We start from the raw sequence: 15000 nt of genomic DNA, 5'->3' as shown, positions 1-15000 counted from the left end.
CAAGGCAGCAGGAATGGTACAACTCTGGCAGCTAAGGGTCAGTAACATTGTTCAGTTACAGAACTTGAGTGCATATATATTAGCATAGTAGGTACTACTTATTGACTTATTGAATTGAATGACTGCTTCTGTAGCTTAAACCAGGTAAAACACTGTAACTTACTATGTACTCGGGGGGGCGACTGTGGCTCTGGAGGTAGAGCAGTCGTCTGGTAATCCGGAGGTTCTCGGTTCGATTCCCGCTCCTCCCGGGCAGCGTGTTGAAGTGTCCTTGAGCAAGACACCGACCTAACCCCTAATTGCTCCCAATGAGCAGGTTGGCACCTTGCACGGTCGCCTCTGCCATCGCTGTGTGAATGTGTGAGTGAATGGGTGAATGTGAGGAACAAATTGTAAAGCGCTTTGGATGAAAGCTGCTGTATAAATGCAGCCATTTATGTACTCACTTCTTCACTAGTAGGATATACAGATGGAGCACTTCAGATTCAGTTCCCTTCTGCTGCTCTTCTGCTGCTCTTGTGCCACTTTAGAACTAGCACTCAGGTGTTATATTTCGGGGGCTGGTGGCTGAGTTGGCCCTGGCTCCCAAAGTGAACAAACGGAGGGTACTTAACTCAAGTGCTCCCCCAGGGAGGGGGTCGGGGGCTACTGCCCTCAGACCCCCAAGATCATTTTTAATAAGTGGGTTCGGGGCAGTCTGACTTGGGGTACTGCCCATATATTAGTGTTACAATGCATGATAAGTAAACAGTGAAAAAAGCTAAGGAATCGGAGGGAGCTGGGGCGTTTGGGACGAATAAAAATGTACGATGAAAAAGTCTCCCCAGCCCGGTCCAGAACAATAGGAGTCACAAAATCAGTTTGGCCCGTGGAGTGGTGGAGGAGCAGTAGAGGTTCGATTTTTCAGTGCTGGATCTGTAGGATGTAACTTCCAAAGGCTTGGTACAGAATGTAATTTCCAGATCCAGACCCATCATTCCCGTCTCCCCCTGTGCTCTAACCAAACCCCCAGGTCCAGAACATGACCCAGTCCATCCAGGTGCTGGACCAGCGGACCCAGCGGGACCTGCAGTACGTGGAGAAGATGGAGGTGCAGCTTCGCGGCCTGGAGACCAAGTTCAGGCAGGTGGAGGAGACCCACAAGCAGAACATCGCCAAGCAATACAAGGTAGAGGTCCCCCCGGGAGCCGACGCCGCCCATCCCACCACCACCGCCACCGCCACCACCATTCCACCATAGCAACCCGCGCCGCCGCCGCCGCTATACCCACCATGCAAACACGCGCCCACTCACCCCTGCTGCCACGCGTACGTGTGTGCCCACTGATCAGATGGTTCCTCCTATAGCTATACCTCTCTCAGCTCCCCTGCTACGCCCACGCTCCGGCTTAACCACGAAAACCTCGAAGAGATACAGTAAAAGGTGTGGTGGGAAATATTATTATGTTTCATCCTATTACATCATTTGTACAGCTTAGCTACTGGGCATGTTCATAGCTGTGTTTAAAGACATTATTCTCTGTACAGCCTTGACTAGTTAATATAGTTAACTAGTATACAGCTCAGACACTATAGGGCGACTGTGTCTTAACAGTGTTCTTAAAACAACGGCCAAGGCCCAGGACAGAAATAAAACGATGTTCTTTTTTTTATACAATTTGACTCATCTGAACTTCTACAGGTCAGTGTCTTGGCTCATTTAAAATATTCCACGACAAAGGAGTCGAAAACATTATTATATGTTATTGTTATTACTCACTCACCAATTGGTAAGATTATTAACGCGTAGTGATTCTACTACTGCCGGCGAGTTGTGGAGCAGCTGAACGGGGACCTTGTGGTGGGAAAACCTTTAGCAACCTAGAGCTGATTTTACATTTTGTTTAGCCTGTTTACTACTATAGGTATAGGCCTGTCTAGTGTCTGTATAAAACCATGCATTTCTATTGTATAACCACCCAGATCGTTGCCATAGATACGTATTCCTTCTGACAAAGTAACAGTGATTTGATACTGCGAGATACTGTACTACGAACCGGTGATTAGAAGGATCACTGAGACTGCATTCTGAAAATGTACCTTCATACGGAAAATACAGTTTTGAGTGTTTGTATACACGTAAAACACGTTTAACCCTTTCACTACCACCCTATATACGGTTAACCCTTTCACTACCACTACTAGTGTGGTAGTCGAAAGGGTTAACCGTCTGTAGTGTGGTATAGTGGAAGGGTTAACCGTCTGTAGTGTGGTAAGTGAAAGGGTTAAACTGCCCTCGATGGGTAATGATGGACTAACATTTGCATAGTAGCATGTTCTCAACCCCCGTACTGTGCCTCGACAGCAACATCAACATTACTACCAGTCCCGCTTGCATCCCTTCATCCATGTGCTCTGCTCACATTACCCGCCGCATGCTTCCACCTCCGTACCGCCCACGTCTGACGCTGTGCATGTCGATCGATTTCCTCCTAATCACGTGTGTGTGTGTATACTAAGTGTGTGCCCGCCCGTGTGTGTCTTGTGTCTTGTTAGATAGGTTCAGTAAGGTCTAGCCCCTGTCAACAGTCTTGTCGTTTTCTTGCTTGCAGGGCTAACGTTAGGACATGTAAAGAGAGCCACAGGGAAGAGGAAGACAGGTCAAAGGTCAATCCCAGGTTCCCAGCTGGGCCACACAGTACTGAGAGCAGTTGGGGCGTCAAACAGTTAATTTTACCTTAAGCACCATTGAGACTAAGAAGCCCCACCCCTTTTCCCAAACCAACCAACCACTGATCTTTTCCCTGCATGTTACTGCTGTCAAAGTTTTCCATCCAAAAGCTTTTTCAAACGTAAATCAATTCAGTTGATTATTATTATTATTATTATTATTATTATTATTATTATTATTATTATTATTATTATTATTATTATTATTATTATTATTATTATTATTATTATTATTATTATTATTATTATTATTATTATTATTATTATTATTATTATTATTATTATTAAGATTATTATTATTATTATGATTAATATTTTTAACCAATTGCTGTTATTATTAGTATCTTTTCTACTTTTATTTTCCTTTGGCTTTTGTCTATGCATATTTGGTTCCTAAAGAAATCTACGTATAAAATATAGACGTAAAAAAAAAGAAAAAATACAGAAGACACTTTGTTGTGTGTGACATGTCAAAAAAAAGCATGTAACCCTTAATAAGATGTTGCATTTTAAACGATGATGACCAATAAAGAGCTTTCCCAATTGTTGTCGGTGTGCCGAGGGCTTGCTTGTTAACGTCTTGGCACAACACCGGGGGACGGAGCCGCCCCTGGGGCTCGGAGAACAGAGCATTCGCCGGGTTTGTTTTGCTCCGACACACACACGCACGCACGCACAAACAAACACACACTCTCTGTATACACACACACAGACACACAGACATACGCACGCATACACAGAACCAGGGGTATTCACTCAGAGAGAGAGAGAGAGAGAGGCAGGCTAGATCAGTGTAGTCAGGGCCAGACAGGTGTTTTTTTTTGCTTTTATTTTCTTTCATTTTTCATTTCACTTTTTTTTCTAGACGGGGGGAGGGGTTCTCTTTTCCCCCCCCTCTTTTTTTCTTCTCTTTTTCGCGCATGACACTGAACCGAGCCTCCTATTCTAATCCTTTCAGGCCATAAAAGCGAAAATGGAGGAGCTTAGGCCGTTGATACCGGTGTTGGAGGAGTACAAGGCCGATGCCAAGTTGGTATTGCAGTTTAAGGAGGAGGTCCAGAATCTGACGACAGTGCTAAACGAGCTCCAGGAGGAGATGGGGGCCTATGACTACGAGGAGCTGCACAGCAGAGTGTCAAATCTTGAGGAGAGGCTCCGAGCGTGCATGCAAAAATTAGGTAGGCACAGGAAGCTACCGCCACACACACACACACACACACGCACACACACACTCACACACACTCACACACTCACTCACACACATACGCACGCACGCACTAACACCACCATCCCACGGCGTGATGATGCGTACGTGTCGGAGCGAGGCGAACACCGGAGAGAGAGGGAGAGCCTCAGGCAAATTCTCACAACACGCGGGAACATCTCAGGAATAACGTGAGAGACTGCGACACCCGTCGTTCGCGGCCAAGAAAAACACGTAACGTGCGACACACATCCTTATGGCGCCGTTTACCCCGCATGCACTTTGCAAATGTTATCTCTATTTTTTTTTATTCTTTTTTTTTATTATTATTATTATCTTCCCCCCCCCCCCCCTCCTTTTTCCGACTTTTCTCCCATCCCACTGTTAGTCGTTATGCCAATTCCCAACCCCCTTCCTGGTTGTTGCGCACCCCCCCCCCCCCCCCCCCCCCTACTGTTTGTCCGGGAGGCCGGAGACTATCACACTACCGGCAGCCAGCCTGGCAGCGCAGATTCTCACTGGGAGAGTGTAACGTGTGGAAGGATCACACTACCCCCCTTAGATCCTTTCCTCGCTGAGCAGGCGCCCCGACCGAACTGTAGGAGTCGCTGTTTACAACGACCAGGACCCACCCCGCCAGCTTTCCCACCCCTAACACTGCCAATTGTGTTAGTATGAACGACCAGCCAAGCTGGTAGCAACGCCGAGAGCTGGGCTCAAACCCAGCGTCTCCTGCGTTGGTGGCGAGTGCCTTGCCCACTACACCACCTAGCCGCCCTCTCTATTTTTTTTTATTCTTTTATTATTACGCTCGCAGGAAAAGACATACGCTCGCACACCTGTTCACTTCGGTGCTCATTGTTTCCCGTAGACGGCTTTGTGTGTGTGCAAATTTGGAATTGACTTCCTGTCATTACACCTCTTGCGTAGAGACACGGAGGAGAGTGTCGTGTCGCTAATTGCACCTCACACAAGGTTTTTTAAACACGAGCGTACATGCATGTAATTGCGCACACACACACACACGCACACGCACCCAGACACCTGTGGGGGTGCCGTGTCACCTTCTCCTCTCTGTTTATAGCCTCCGCCTCGAGTCTACCGGCACCGCTGCTCCACCGCGCGGCTCTCATAGATGCGCGCCCACCGCGCCACAGCGACTAAGGCATACAGTATTACAAGAACACAGATGTTCCGTCGCAGTACATGTACTTACACAACATACATAACAAGGGGATGTTTTTATGTTTTTTTCATTATGTGTGCGTGTGTGTTTCAAATAGGTCACAGAGCAGGAAGAACACAAGTAAAGAAACTTAAAAAAAGGCTTACCGTGTTTGATAGGCTAGTACCCTGTAGGCCACACTCACTACATTATACATTATATGCACGTACATTATACATGTTATATATATATATATATTATACATTATACATTTGCATTAGCCAGTGCATGCCAGACGTAGAGCACACCACGTGATACACATGACAGGGGAACTATAGGGCCCAATTTCAGAATTCATAACACTCCTCTGGTCTAAGACAGTATACAAATACATTTACATTTACATTACAAATATCACTCTTTCCCAAATTCGGAGACTAGAGCTAAAACACATGTGATGTCATTTAGTATGAAGTCTGAAACTGCTCCATAAACAATTGAATTGGGAAACATAGGTACATGTTCTGTTTGATTCTTAACATCTCTGGTTTCTGGCTTTGGGAGAGAGAGTAGCTCATGTTCACAGATATTGACTGCCTTGGGCCATGGAAATAACATATTACAATGTTTTATTTAATCTTTAACAGCTAGAGAGCCCAATGTCTCTCTCTCTCTCTCTCTCTCTCTCTCTCTCTCTCTCTCTCTCTCTCTCTCTCTCTCTCTCTCTCTCTCTCTCTCTCTCTCTCTCTCTCTCTCTCTCTCTCTCATACAATTAATTTATCATACAGTGGAACCTCATTAGACATTATAACTGAGCAGTCTACCAATCAGGCACATACATTTATATATGCATTGTTGCAAAAGATACATAATCATTTTGCTGTGTTGTTTCAATCTCTTTATTGACACGTTGTACACAGTGTCCATCACAAATGAAGGTGTGTGTGTGTGTGTGTGTGTGTGTGTGTGTGTGTGTGTGTGTGTGTGCACGTGTCAAGGCAATATTATTCCACAAGGTGGGATTAGTAGGGTTCTACTGTACTACACACACATCCTTCCACTGGTCATCACACACGTTTCCAATGTGTTTTCATCCAAAGCGACTTACAAATTGTGAACAACAAGTCAGCAGGAGGGGTACATCTCTGGCAGCTAAGGGTCAGTTGTTCGTCAAACAGTGTCGAACTTTGAGTGCATAGTAGTACAGACATAATTATCATGATAGGTAGTAGTATACACATAGTAGGAGAGACATATTAGCATGCTAGGTAGTAGTATCAGTATAGTAGCATAGTAGAATAGACATATTATCATGATAGGTAGTAGTATAAGTATAGTAGCATAGTAGTATAGACATATTAGCATGATAGGTAGTAGTATAAGTATAGTCGCATAGTAGTATAGACATATTAGCATGATAGGTAGTAGTATAAGTATAGTTGCATAGTAGTAGAGACATATTAGCATGATAGGTAGTAGTATAAGTATAGTCGCATAGTAGTATAGACATATTAGCATGATAGGTAGTAGTATAAGTATAATCGCATAGTAGTAGAGACATATTAGCATGATAGGTAGTAGTATAAGTATAGTCGCATAGTAGTAGAGACATATTAGCATGATAGGTAGACGTATAAGTATAGTCGCATAGTAGTATAGACATATTAGCATGATAGGTAGTAGTATCAGTATAGTAGCATAGTAGTATAGACATATTAGCATGATAGGTAGACGTATAAGTACAGTAGCATAGTAGTAGAGACATATTAGCATGATAGGTAGTAGTATCAGTATAGTAGCATAGTAGAATAGACATATTATCATGATAGGTAGTAGTATAAGTATAGTCGCATAGTAGTAGAGACATATTAGCATGATAGGTAGTAGTATAAGTATAGTCGCATAGTAGTAGAGACATATTAGCATGATAGGTAGTAGTATAAGTACAGGTAGCATAGTAGTAGAGACATATTAGCATGATAGGAAGTAGTATAAGTATAGTAGCATAGTAGTAAGGTACTGTACATAATAGTAAAAAAGACAGTAAGAAGGTTCATTTTCTTCACATGTGATTTACACGATTCGGTGTGTGCTTACTGCTTACACGTTTGCATTCATGTTCATGGTACAGGATTAATGGCTGTACATGTGTAACCTTGCCTCCCTATATTATTATTACTATGGCAATTAACCATGCCGTGTTGACATCGATGCATGTTATCTCTCTCTTATCACAATACTAATTGTGACAATAAGCAAAATGTCACGCGTGATACCGTCAGCGTGAACATGACACGTGGCATCGTGTAACTAAGCACGCATGGAATTATGTAAATCGCATTCGATTGTAAATAGCCTACATTGTAAAAGCTCCTCTCCTGTGAAGAAGCTTCTCTTTCCTCGTCCTAATCATACTCCACCTCGTTCATATTACACATCCCTTTTCTGTGGCCGGTCTGCGTGAATACTTTCCCTAAGCGGGTTGTACTTCCGCGTTCGGTTTGCGCGATCTGATTGCCACTGACGTTTCTGGTCATGTGACATGTGCGCCAATCGTGTGACGCCTAGTTCTTCGCCTATTTCCGGGTCTAACAGCCTGCAAACTACCTAACGCCTAGTTTATCACTGGTTAAGCTAGGCGACTCTTTTCGAAGTTGGTTAAGGTTAGAGTTTGGAATCAGGGCTGGCGTTCTATCGCCCTGCTCTAAGACAAACTCTAACCTTAACCAACTTCGAAAGAGTGCCTAAGCTTAACCGGTGGCAGAACTAGGCGTCACACGATTGGCGCACATGTCACATGACCAGAAACGTCAGTGGCCAATCAGATTGCGCAAACCGAACGCGGAAGTACAACCCGATTAGGGAAAGTATTCACGCGGCCGGTCCTCCTCCCGCTCTCCCTATTATTAACGGGACGGCAGCAGGAGGGACAGGAGCAGCAGGAGTCCTGGCGGGTGTTTTTCACTCACAGATCAGTGCCTCTCCCTCTCATCTGACGAGCGCTCCTCCCGGGGGCGGTAGAAAGCGGAGGCAGCCGCACGAGTCAGTCCACAGTGTGTGAGATCAGATGAGATGAAGGGAGAGGTCGCCCAGCGAGAGACCGGCGCGGGCAGAACAGAGAGACGCCGTTTCCCTTTCATCGTCGCGCTAACCGCAGGGCTTCGCAAACAAAATACAAACTCAGCACAGGACCCCGTGGTTGAGATCGAGTCCGGCAAGGTCGACACCTTGATTTGCGTCGACAGGATGACACAAGGGTGGGGGGCGGGGGTTTGGAAAGATACAGTGTAGAGACGTGCGAAGCGGAGTAAGGCTGTGATCACGTCGGACGCCTTTTTTTATTTTTTTTATATCCACTTTTACTTCCCATTTTATATATTTTTTTCTCCCATCCCAATTTCGTGTATCCAATTCTTACCTCCCCTGTCTTGAGCGTTGCTAGACTATGCCTCCCACAGTTCGGTTGTAGTGAGGACAGAAGCCTTGCATCACGTGTCCCCTCCGGTACACGAGGAGGCAGCCTGTCGCATCTTTTCACCGCAGCAGCTCGAACTCTCAGTGCCCCATGTCACTTCCTGCCTCCGTCGCACCGGTGTCACCAAACCGACCTGTAGGAGTCGCTGTCCACAACGTCAAATCCCGACCCACCGGCTTTCCTACCCTCTAACACTTGCCAATTGTGTTAGTATGAACGACCGGCCAGCCGGTAGCAACGCCGAGAGCTGGGCTCGAACCCAGCATCTCCTGCGTTAGAGGCGAGCGTATTGCCCACTGCGCCAATCAGCTGCCCCACGTCGGACGCCTTTTTGAACATTCCTGCGCCTTGTTTCTTTTTTTCTCAACTTTTTCTCCTTTTTTAATTTTTTCTCCCATCCCAATTACCCGCTGTGCCAATTCTCCCCTCCCCTGTCTTGAACGTTGCTCGCATATGCCCCCAACTGGCCGGTTGTAGGGAGGATAGAAGCCTTGCATCACGTGTCCCCTCCGATACACGAGGAGGCAGCCTGTCACATCTTTTCACCTGCCAGCGCGGACTCTCATTGGCGAGGTGTAACGTGTGGGAGGCTCACACTACCCCCGCCATTTCCTGTCTCTGCTGTGCAGGCGCCCCAACCGACCTGTAGGAGTCGCTGTCCACAACGTCCAGATTACCACCCATCGACTTCCACCCGCTAACTCTGCCAATTGAGATAGTATGACGACCGGCCCAAGCCGGAGGCAACGCAGACAGCCGGAGTCGAACCCGGTGTCTCTTGCGTTGGTGACACGAGCGCAATGTCGGCTGCGCCACCCAGCCGCCCCCTGCGCCTTGTTTCTATGCTTTTCGGTGGTTTTGTCACGACGGGCGCACGTCACCTCCAAACTACGCACCTCGGTATCTGAGGAGACATCGACAGCAAAACAAACCAATCGATAGGGCTGACCCCTATTAGTCGATTAGTCGACTAATCGGTCGAAAGGAGCCGTAGTCGACTGGCCAACCTCTTAGTCGAATATATATATATAAAAAATATATATAATAATAATAATTATTATTATTATTTTTTTATCATTCTTTCCAAAAGAAAAGAGGCCTAGAAGCGTGGCTAACGCTAATGGCACGCATACCAGAGGCTAACTGCCTAAGAAAACAGGCACAGAGGCACTGAAAGAGGATTTCACCCGTCTAATGAACACACTAGACTAGACAAATATCAAGATGTATCCATCAGTGGACCAATTGCAAGCCTTCAGTCGACTCCTTCAGACATTAAGCACCCCCACAGCCCAAATGGAATGATTAAAAATATAATATATATGTTTTTTTTATATTATACTTTTTTTTTTTTTTTTTTTGACCAATAGTCGACTAACCACAAATTTTGGCCAATCATAGTCGACCATCCAAATCCTTAGTCGGGGACAGCCCTACCGATCGACAACAGAGGAGAATTTTGTTCCAGAAGAAACCTTGTTTGTACGACCAGGTCTCACCACACGATACGAACAGCAACGCCTGTAGGGCTGTGAGCGGTGATGTGTATAACTTATGTAACGTTAGCCGAGGTAGCAACGGTAACCGGCGGTATCGCTCATCGCGCCCCCCCCCCCCCCCCCCCCCCCCCCGGTGCACTTTCCATTCTCTCCGCACACCGCTGCGCCGCACGTTTGAGCCCAAGAAAGCGGGATGTGATCACAGCGTGAAGAGGCTCTGAGCGGCGAGAGGGCGGGCACTGAATAATAGATACGAGGAAGGGAGGGAGCGACCGGAGGAAGTGATAGAGTGTGGCGAGGGGAACGAGATAGCGTGACAGAGTGAAGAAGGGCGAGGGGAGGGGGGCGAAGGGGAGGGGGACGGAGGGCGAGGGGAGGGGGGGAGGGCGAGCCCCCCCCCCCCGTAGCCCCATCCTTCACGCTGCGTTCTGTGCCACAGAGAGTAACAGCCCCCGCGGCGGTGGCGACACAATGGCCATCTATCAGGAGGACGACACGGCGGCCTACCGGGAAATAATCAAATAAATAAATCACCGTGTGCGGGACGTCGCCCCCCCCCCCCAACCCCCCCCGAGAGCTGTGGGACAGAGGGGCCTGCAGGGGGGAAGGGAGGGGGCGGATCTATAGTCCCCCCCGGGACGCTCGACGTGCTGATGGATGGGTCAGAGAGGCCTTGCCACCCTACGTTCCCCCACGGAATCTGAAGAAGCCATTGGTGATATGCGGCTCCCATTTCCTCTTGAGTACAGTCAGTAGCACATGGCACTGTTTTTAGCCATGTGTGATGTGTTTTCCATGCAACCCAGGTTTTTCTCTGTCTTTCACTCCATCTATCTATCTATCTATCTATCTATCTATCTATCTATCTATCTATCTATCTATCTATCTATCTATCTATCTATCTATCTATCTATCTATCTATCTATCTATCTATCTATCTATCTATCTATCTATCTATCTATCTATCTATCTATCTATCTATCTATCTATCTATCTATCTATCTATCTATCTATCTATCTATCTATCTATCTATCTATCTATCTATCTATCTATCTATCTATCTATCTATCTATCTATCTATCCATCCATCCATCCATCCATCCATCCATCCATCTATCTATCTATCTATCTATCTATCTATCTATCTATCTATCTATCCATCCATCCATCCATCCATCCATCCATCCATCCATCCATCCATCCATCCATCCATCCATCCATCCATCCATCCATCATCCATCCATCCATCCATCCATCCATCCATCCATCCATCCATCTATCTATCTATCCATCTATCCATCTATCCATCTATCCATCTATCCATCTATCCATCTATCCATCTATCCATCTATCTATCTATCTATCTATCTATCTATCTATCTATCTATCTATCTATCTATCTATCTATCTATCTATCCATCCATCCATCCATCCATCCATCCATCCATCCATCCATCCATCCATCCATCCATCCATCCATCCATCCATCCATCCATCCATCCATCCATCCATCCATCCACCCATCCATCCATCCATCCACCCATCCACTCTGGAGTTGAACACAGATATTTCCTCTTTATCCGTCACCATGGCCCCTCCTCCTTCACACACGCACGCAAACAAAATATTCATGGGTTCAATCTTCATTCGTATATACAATATATCTCCAAATCCTCTCTTCCCCCAATAGGGCTGATGGTGTTTTTGTTGTTATTTCATCCCCACTAGTCTAGTAAGATTTCCATTAGATCCCCCCCCCCCCCCCCCCCTGCCTTACTCCCCCTGGCTAGGCCTCAGCGGGCATATTCAGGCCAATAGAGGATTAGAACCCGCGTGCGTTTCCTGACCGCGGCACAACCACAGCGGTGCGCGCGGGCGGCGCGCGGGGTCCCAGCGGTGATGATGACGTCACATCTAAAGATAGAACCGTGATTAGACAAATGAAATAAATAAAATCGATGGATTACGCGGCCTACTAATCCCTCCGGGGGGGGGGGGGGGTTACGTAAGGGTCTGAAGCCCCACTAGGGCATAGTAAACTCTGCTCACGTGACCTCGTGTCGGTCGATCAGCCGCCGTGGAGGTGTTACACACGCACGTGGAGGCAGCAACATATGGCGTGTGGCGCGGTGCACGTACACATTCAATCTCATACATAGGAATACTCAAAGTTATAAATAAATCTGCACTCGCGCACAGGCTCTAAGCACTAATAAACGCTGGCAAGCTGTCACGTTCTTGTTTAACCTTTGTGTCTGTAATTAGGGAGGCACAGATGCCACTTTTTCCCTCATTTGCCGATACTGAGTTCAGAAGTGTCTGATCCGGTCCATTGCTTTTACGGTGCACTGGGGTGTTTTTTAGTTCGTTTACCACTCCACAAATGTGCGTCGTCGGCGTAAGCGATAGCAATCCAACATATCCGATAGGGGATGGGCTTGACTCCTGTTTTCCCAGATCGAGGACTAGCATGAATTACTCGAGGAGTGGCGCTCGAGCGATTGTTTAGGGAAACCTCGTTTTAGAACGCATCTTAAAGCGCATGGCAGCAGCGATAACGAGATATTGCGCGGAGTCACACACACACAAGGACATAATGCAATATACCCGATGCTTAATGCGTATTGTCAGTCAAAACAGTCGGTTACCATTTGTAATAATGACATTACCCTCCACTCTGTCTGCAGCAGGTATCTCCGCTCATGGGACAACATGTCCGTAGCGATAGTCTATGAACGCTACGCAAAGTGGGTGACATCATGTGACAAATGCACAAACACGAATCAAATCAAATTAAATCAAATGTATTTGTAAGGCTCGGCAACACACGTTAACACAATCACTGCCACGCAATATGAGCATGTTATAGCTCTGACGCCACCGCTGTAAGCCTATGGAGTCGCTCACACTTCTTTGCAGGGCTATAACTATTTAAAAATAGTATAGCTATATCTGCATTACTATGGCCCATTCGACATCGGGTATCTATCGTTCAGGATGTGGGAACGTTATATTTTTCCATTCATACATTGTTGTTTACCGTCGTGAATATAAGTATGCTTTTAGAGTGGTCTGCGGTAATTCTAGAACGCGAGTTATAGGCACTGATGCATATTATACTTAATCGATTGGCATTTCGTCCCTATACACGCTACAATTAAAATTTCAAATGCATATGATCGGTATATATTATGCTCCATCATGCATGAAGGATATGGGGGGGGGGGGGTCGTTTCTGATTAATTGATTGTCAATAACGCTTTCTTTAGTACAACATCATACGTTGAATCAGATGGATTGCAATGAAAGAAATGGACAATCGAGCTGGAAATAACGTTAGATTCCTCTTCCCTCTGGCCGATGATACTGGAGGAAAAAATATTCCAATTGTTTGATTGTCATCTTAATGATTCTTGCGTCTCGAAGGCGATTCAATGCACTCGACTGTTCATCTGGATTCACGTTACAAGAAAACTGCACCGGGATGACATTCACAGACGCACAGAGTCATACTTCCTGTAGAAAGTAAGTGCAACATCGGCCAAAAATCCACCAGGCGGCGGTATCGGGCCATTGCAATCGCAGACAGAGTGTCAGAGTTTCCCAGAGCCTTGGTGGATGAATTATGAATGGAAATAGCGAATAAAAGAAATAAGCATCTATATTAACGAGTTACTCGTTGGCGTTATTCTATTGGACGGCAATAACGAGTATACTAGTTTTTGGCGCAGAACCAGTTAACCCTTTCACTGCCACACGTCAGAAGGTTAGCCCTTTACTATCACACAACCGACGGCGATGCTCCATCATTAGCATCATTAGCTCCGCATGTCCCCATGGGCCGGACGAGTCTTCTTCAAACAAGTCAAGAAGAAACATCAGAATAAATCAAGAAAAAACTAAAAACACCATGAAATCCAAAATAAATAAATGCAATACTCCCAAACATACCCCAAGGTAAGGAAAAACTCACTAAAAACTAGCAATAGGAAAAAAGCACCACAGGCAATGTGGAGGGGAGAAACCTTAGAAGGGCCGTTCAAGGGGGGGATCTCCCTTCTTAGATGTCGGTGATAGTTGTGTTGCTATAAAACAGGCGAAACAGTTGGTAAGTATGTACATATACATGTAATAAAACACAATTATGTACATGCAATAGCAACTGGGGGCCAAACTGATTTTGTGACTCCTATTGTTCTGGACCGGGCCAGATGTCACACCTCCACTGCCTCCCACTGGGGAGATTTTTTCATCTTAAATTTGTATTTGTCCCAAACGCCCCAGCTCCATCGGATTCCTTCGCTTTTTTCACTGTTTACTTATCATGCATTGCGACACTAATATATGGGCAGTACCCCAAGTCAGACTGCCCATATACAAATTATCTTGGTGGTCTGAGGGCAGTAGCCATCGACCCCCTCCCTGGGGGAGCACTTAAGTTAAGTACCCATCATTTGTTCAAATCAAATCAAATTTATTTTTATTTATTTTATTTTTATAACTTATATAACTTTTATAACTTTTGGGAGCCAGCCACCAGCCCCCCGAAATATAACACCTGAGTGCTAGTTCTACAGTGGCAGAGAAGCAGCAGATCAGCAGCAGAAGTGGTTTGAATTTTCAGTGCTGCATCTGTAGCAATAGATACATGTAGTAAGCATATATGTGAATAGAATAGATACATGTAGTAAGCATATATGTGAATAGAATAGATACATGTAGTAAGCATATATGTGAATCGAACCACTGCTTATCTATTAACTATAATCTAACAACTTATTGCGGCAATGTTAAGCTCCACAGCTTCCAACCTCCAGCTTCCTGCAACAAACTCACGTCTTGTGGGATTTCAAAACTTTTCTGTTTCAGTGGCACAAACAGGCACTTTTGGCGGACATCATTTTGGTGATATTTAACCAAATAAAAATAAAATCTTAAATTTGTAAC

At 45.6% G+C, this 15000-nt stretch overlaps 1 protein-coding gene across 1 annotated transcript in view; it reads left to right on the top strand.

Moving 5' to 3' along the window:
- olfm1b (olfactomedin 1b) overlaps positions 1–15000 on the top strand; it is a gene marked incomplete at both ends in the record, with an annotated part of 21877 nt that overhangs the window by 5781 nt on the left and 1096 nt on the right. Inside the window, 2 exons of the mRNA XM_084324603.1 lie at positions 1013–1168; positions 3668–4021. Of these exons, the coding sequence (XP_084180729.1) occupies positions 1013–1168; positions 3668–4021 (510 nt within the window). The remainder of the gene's footprint in view (positions 1–1012; positions 1169–3667; positions 4022–15000) is intronic.

The sequence above is a fragment of the Notolepis coatsorum genome, assembly GCF_963971535.1.
Source record: "Notolepis coatsorum genome assembly, chromosome: 11".
NCBI classification, from domain to species: domain Eukaryota; kingdom Metazoa; phylum Chordata; class Actinopteri; order Aulopiformes; family Paralepididae; genus Notolepis; species Notolepis coatsorum.
Note: the sequence above shows the minus strand (reverse complement) of the source record. Positions and strands in the feature narration are given on the sequence as shown.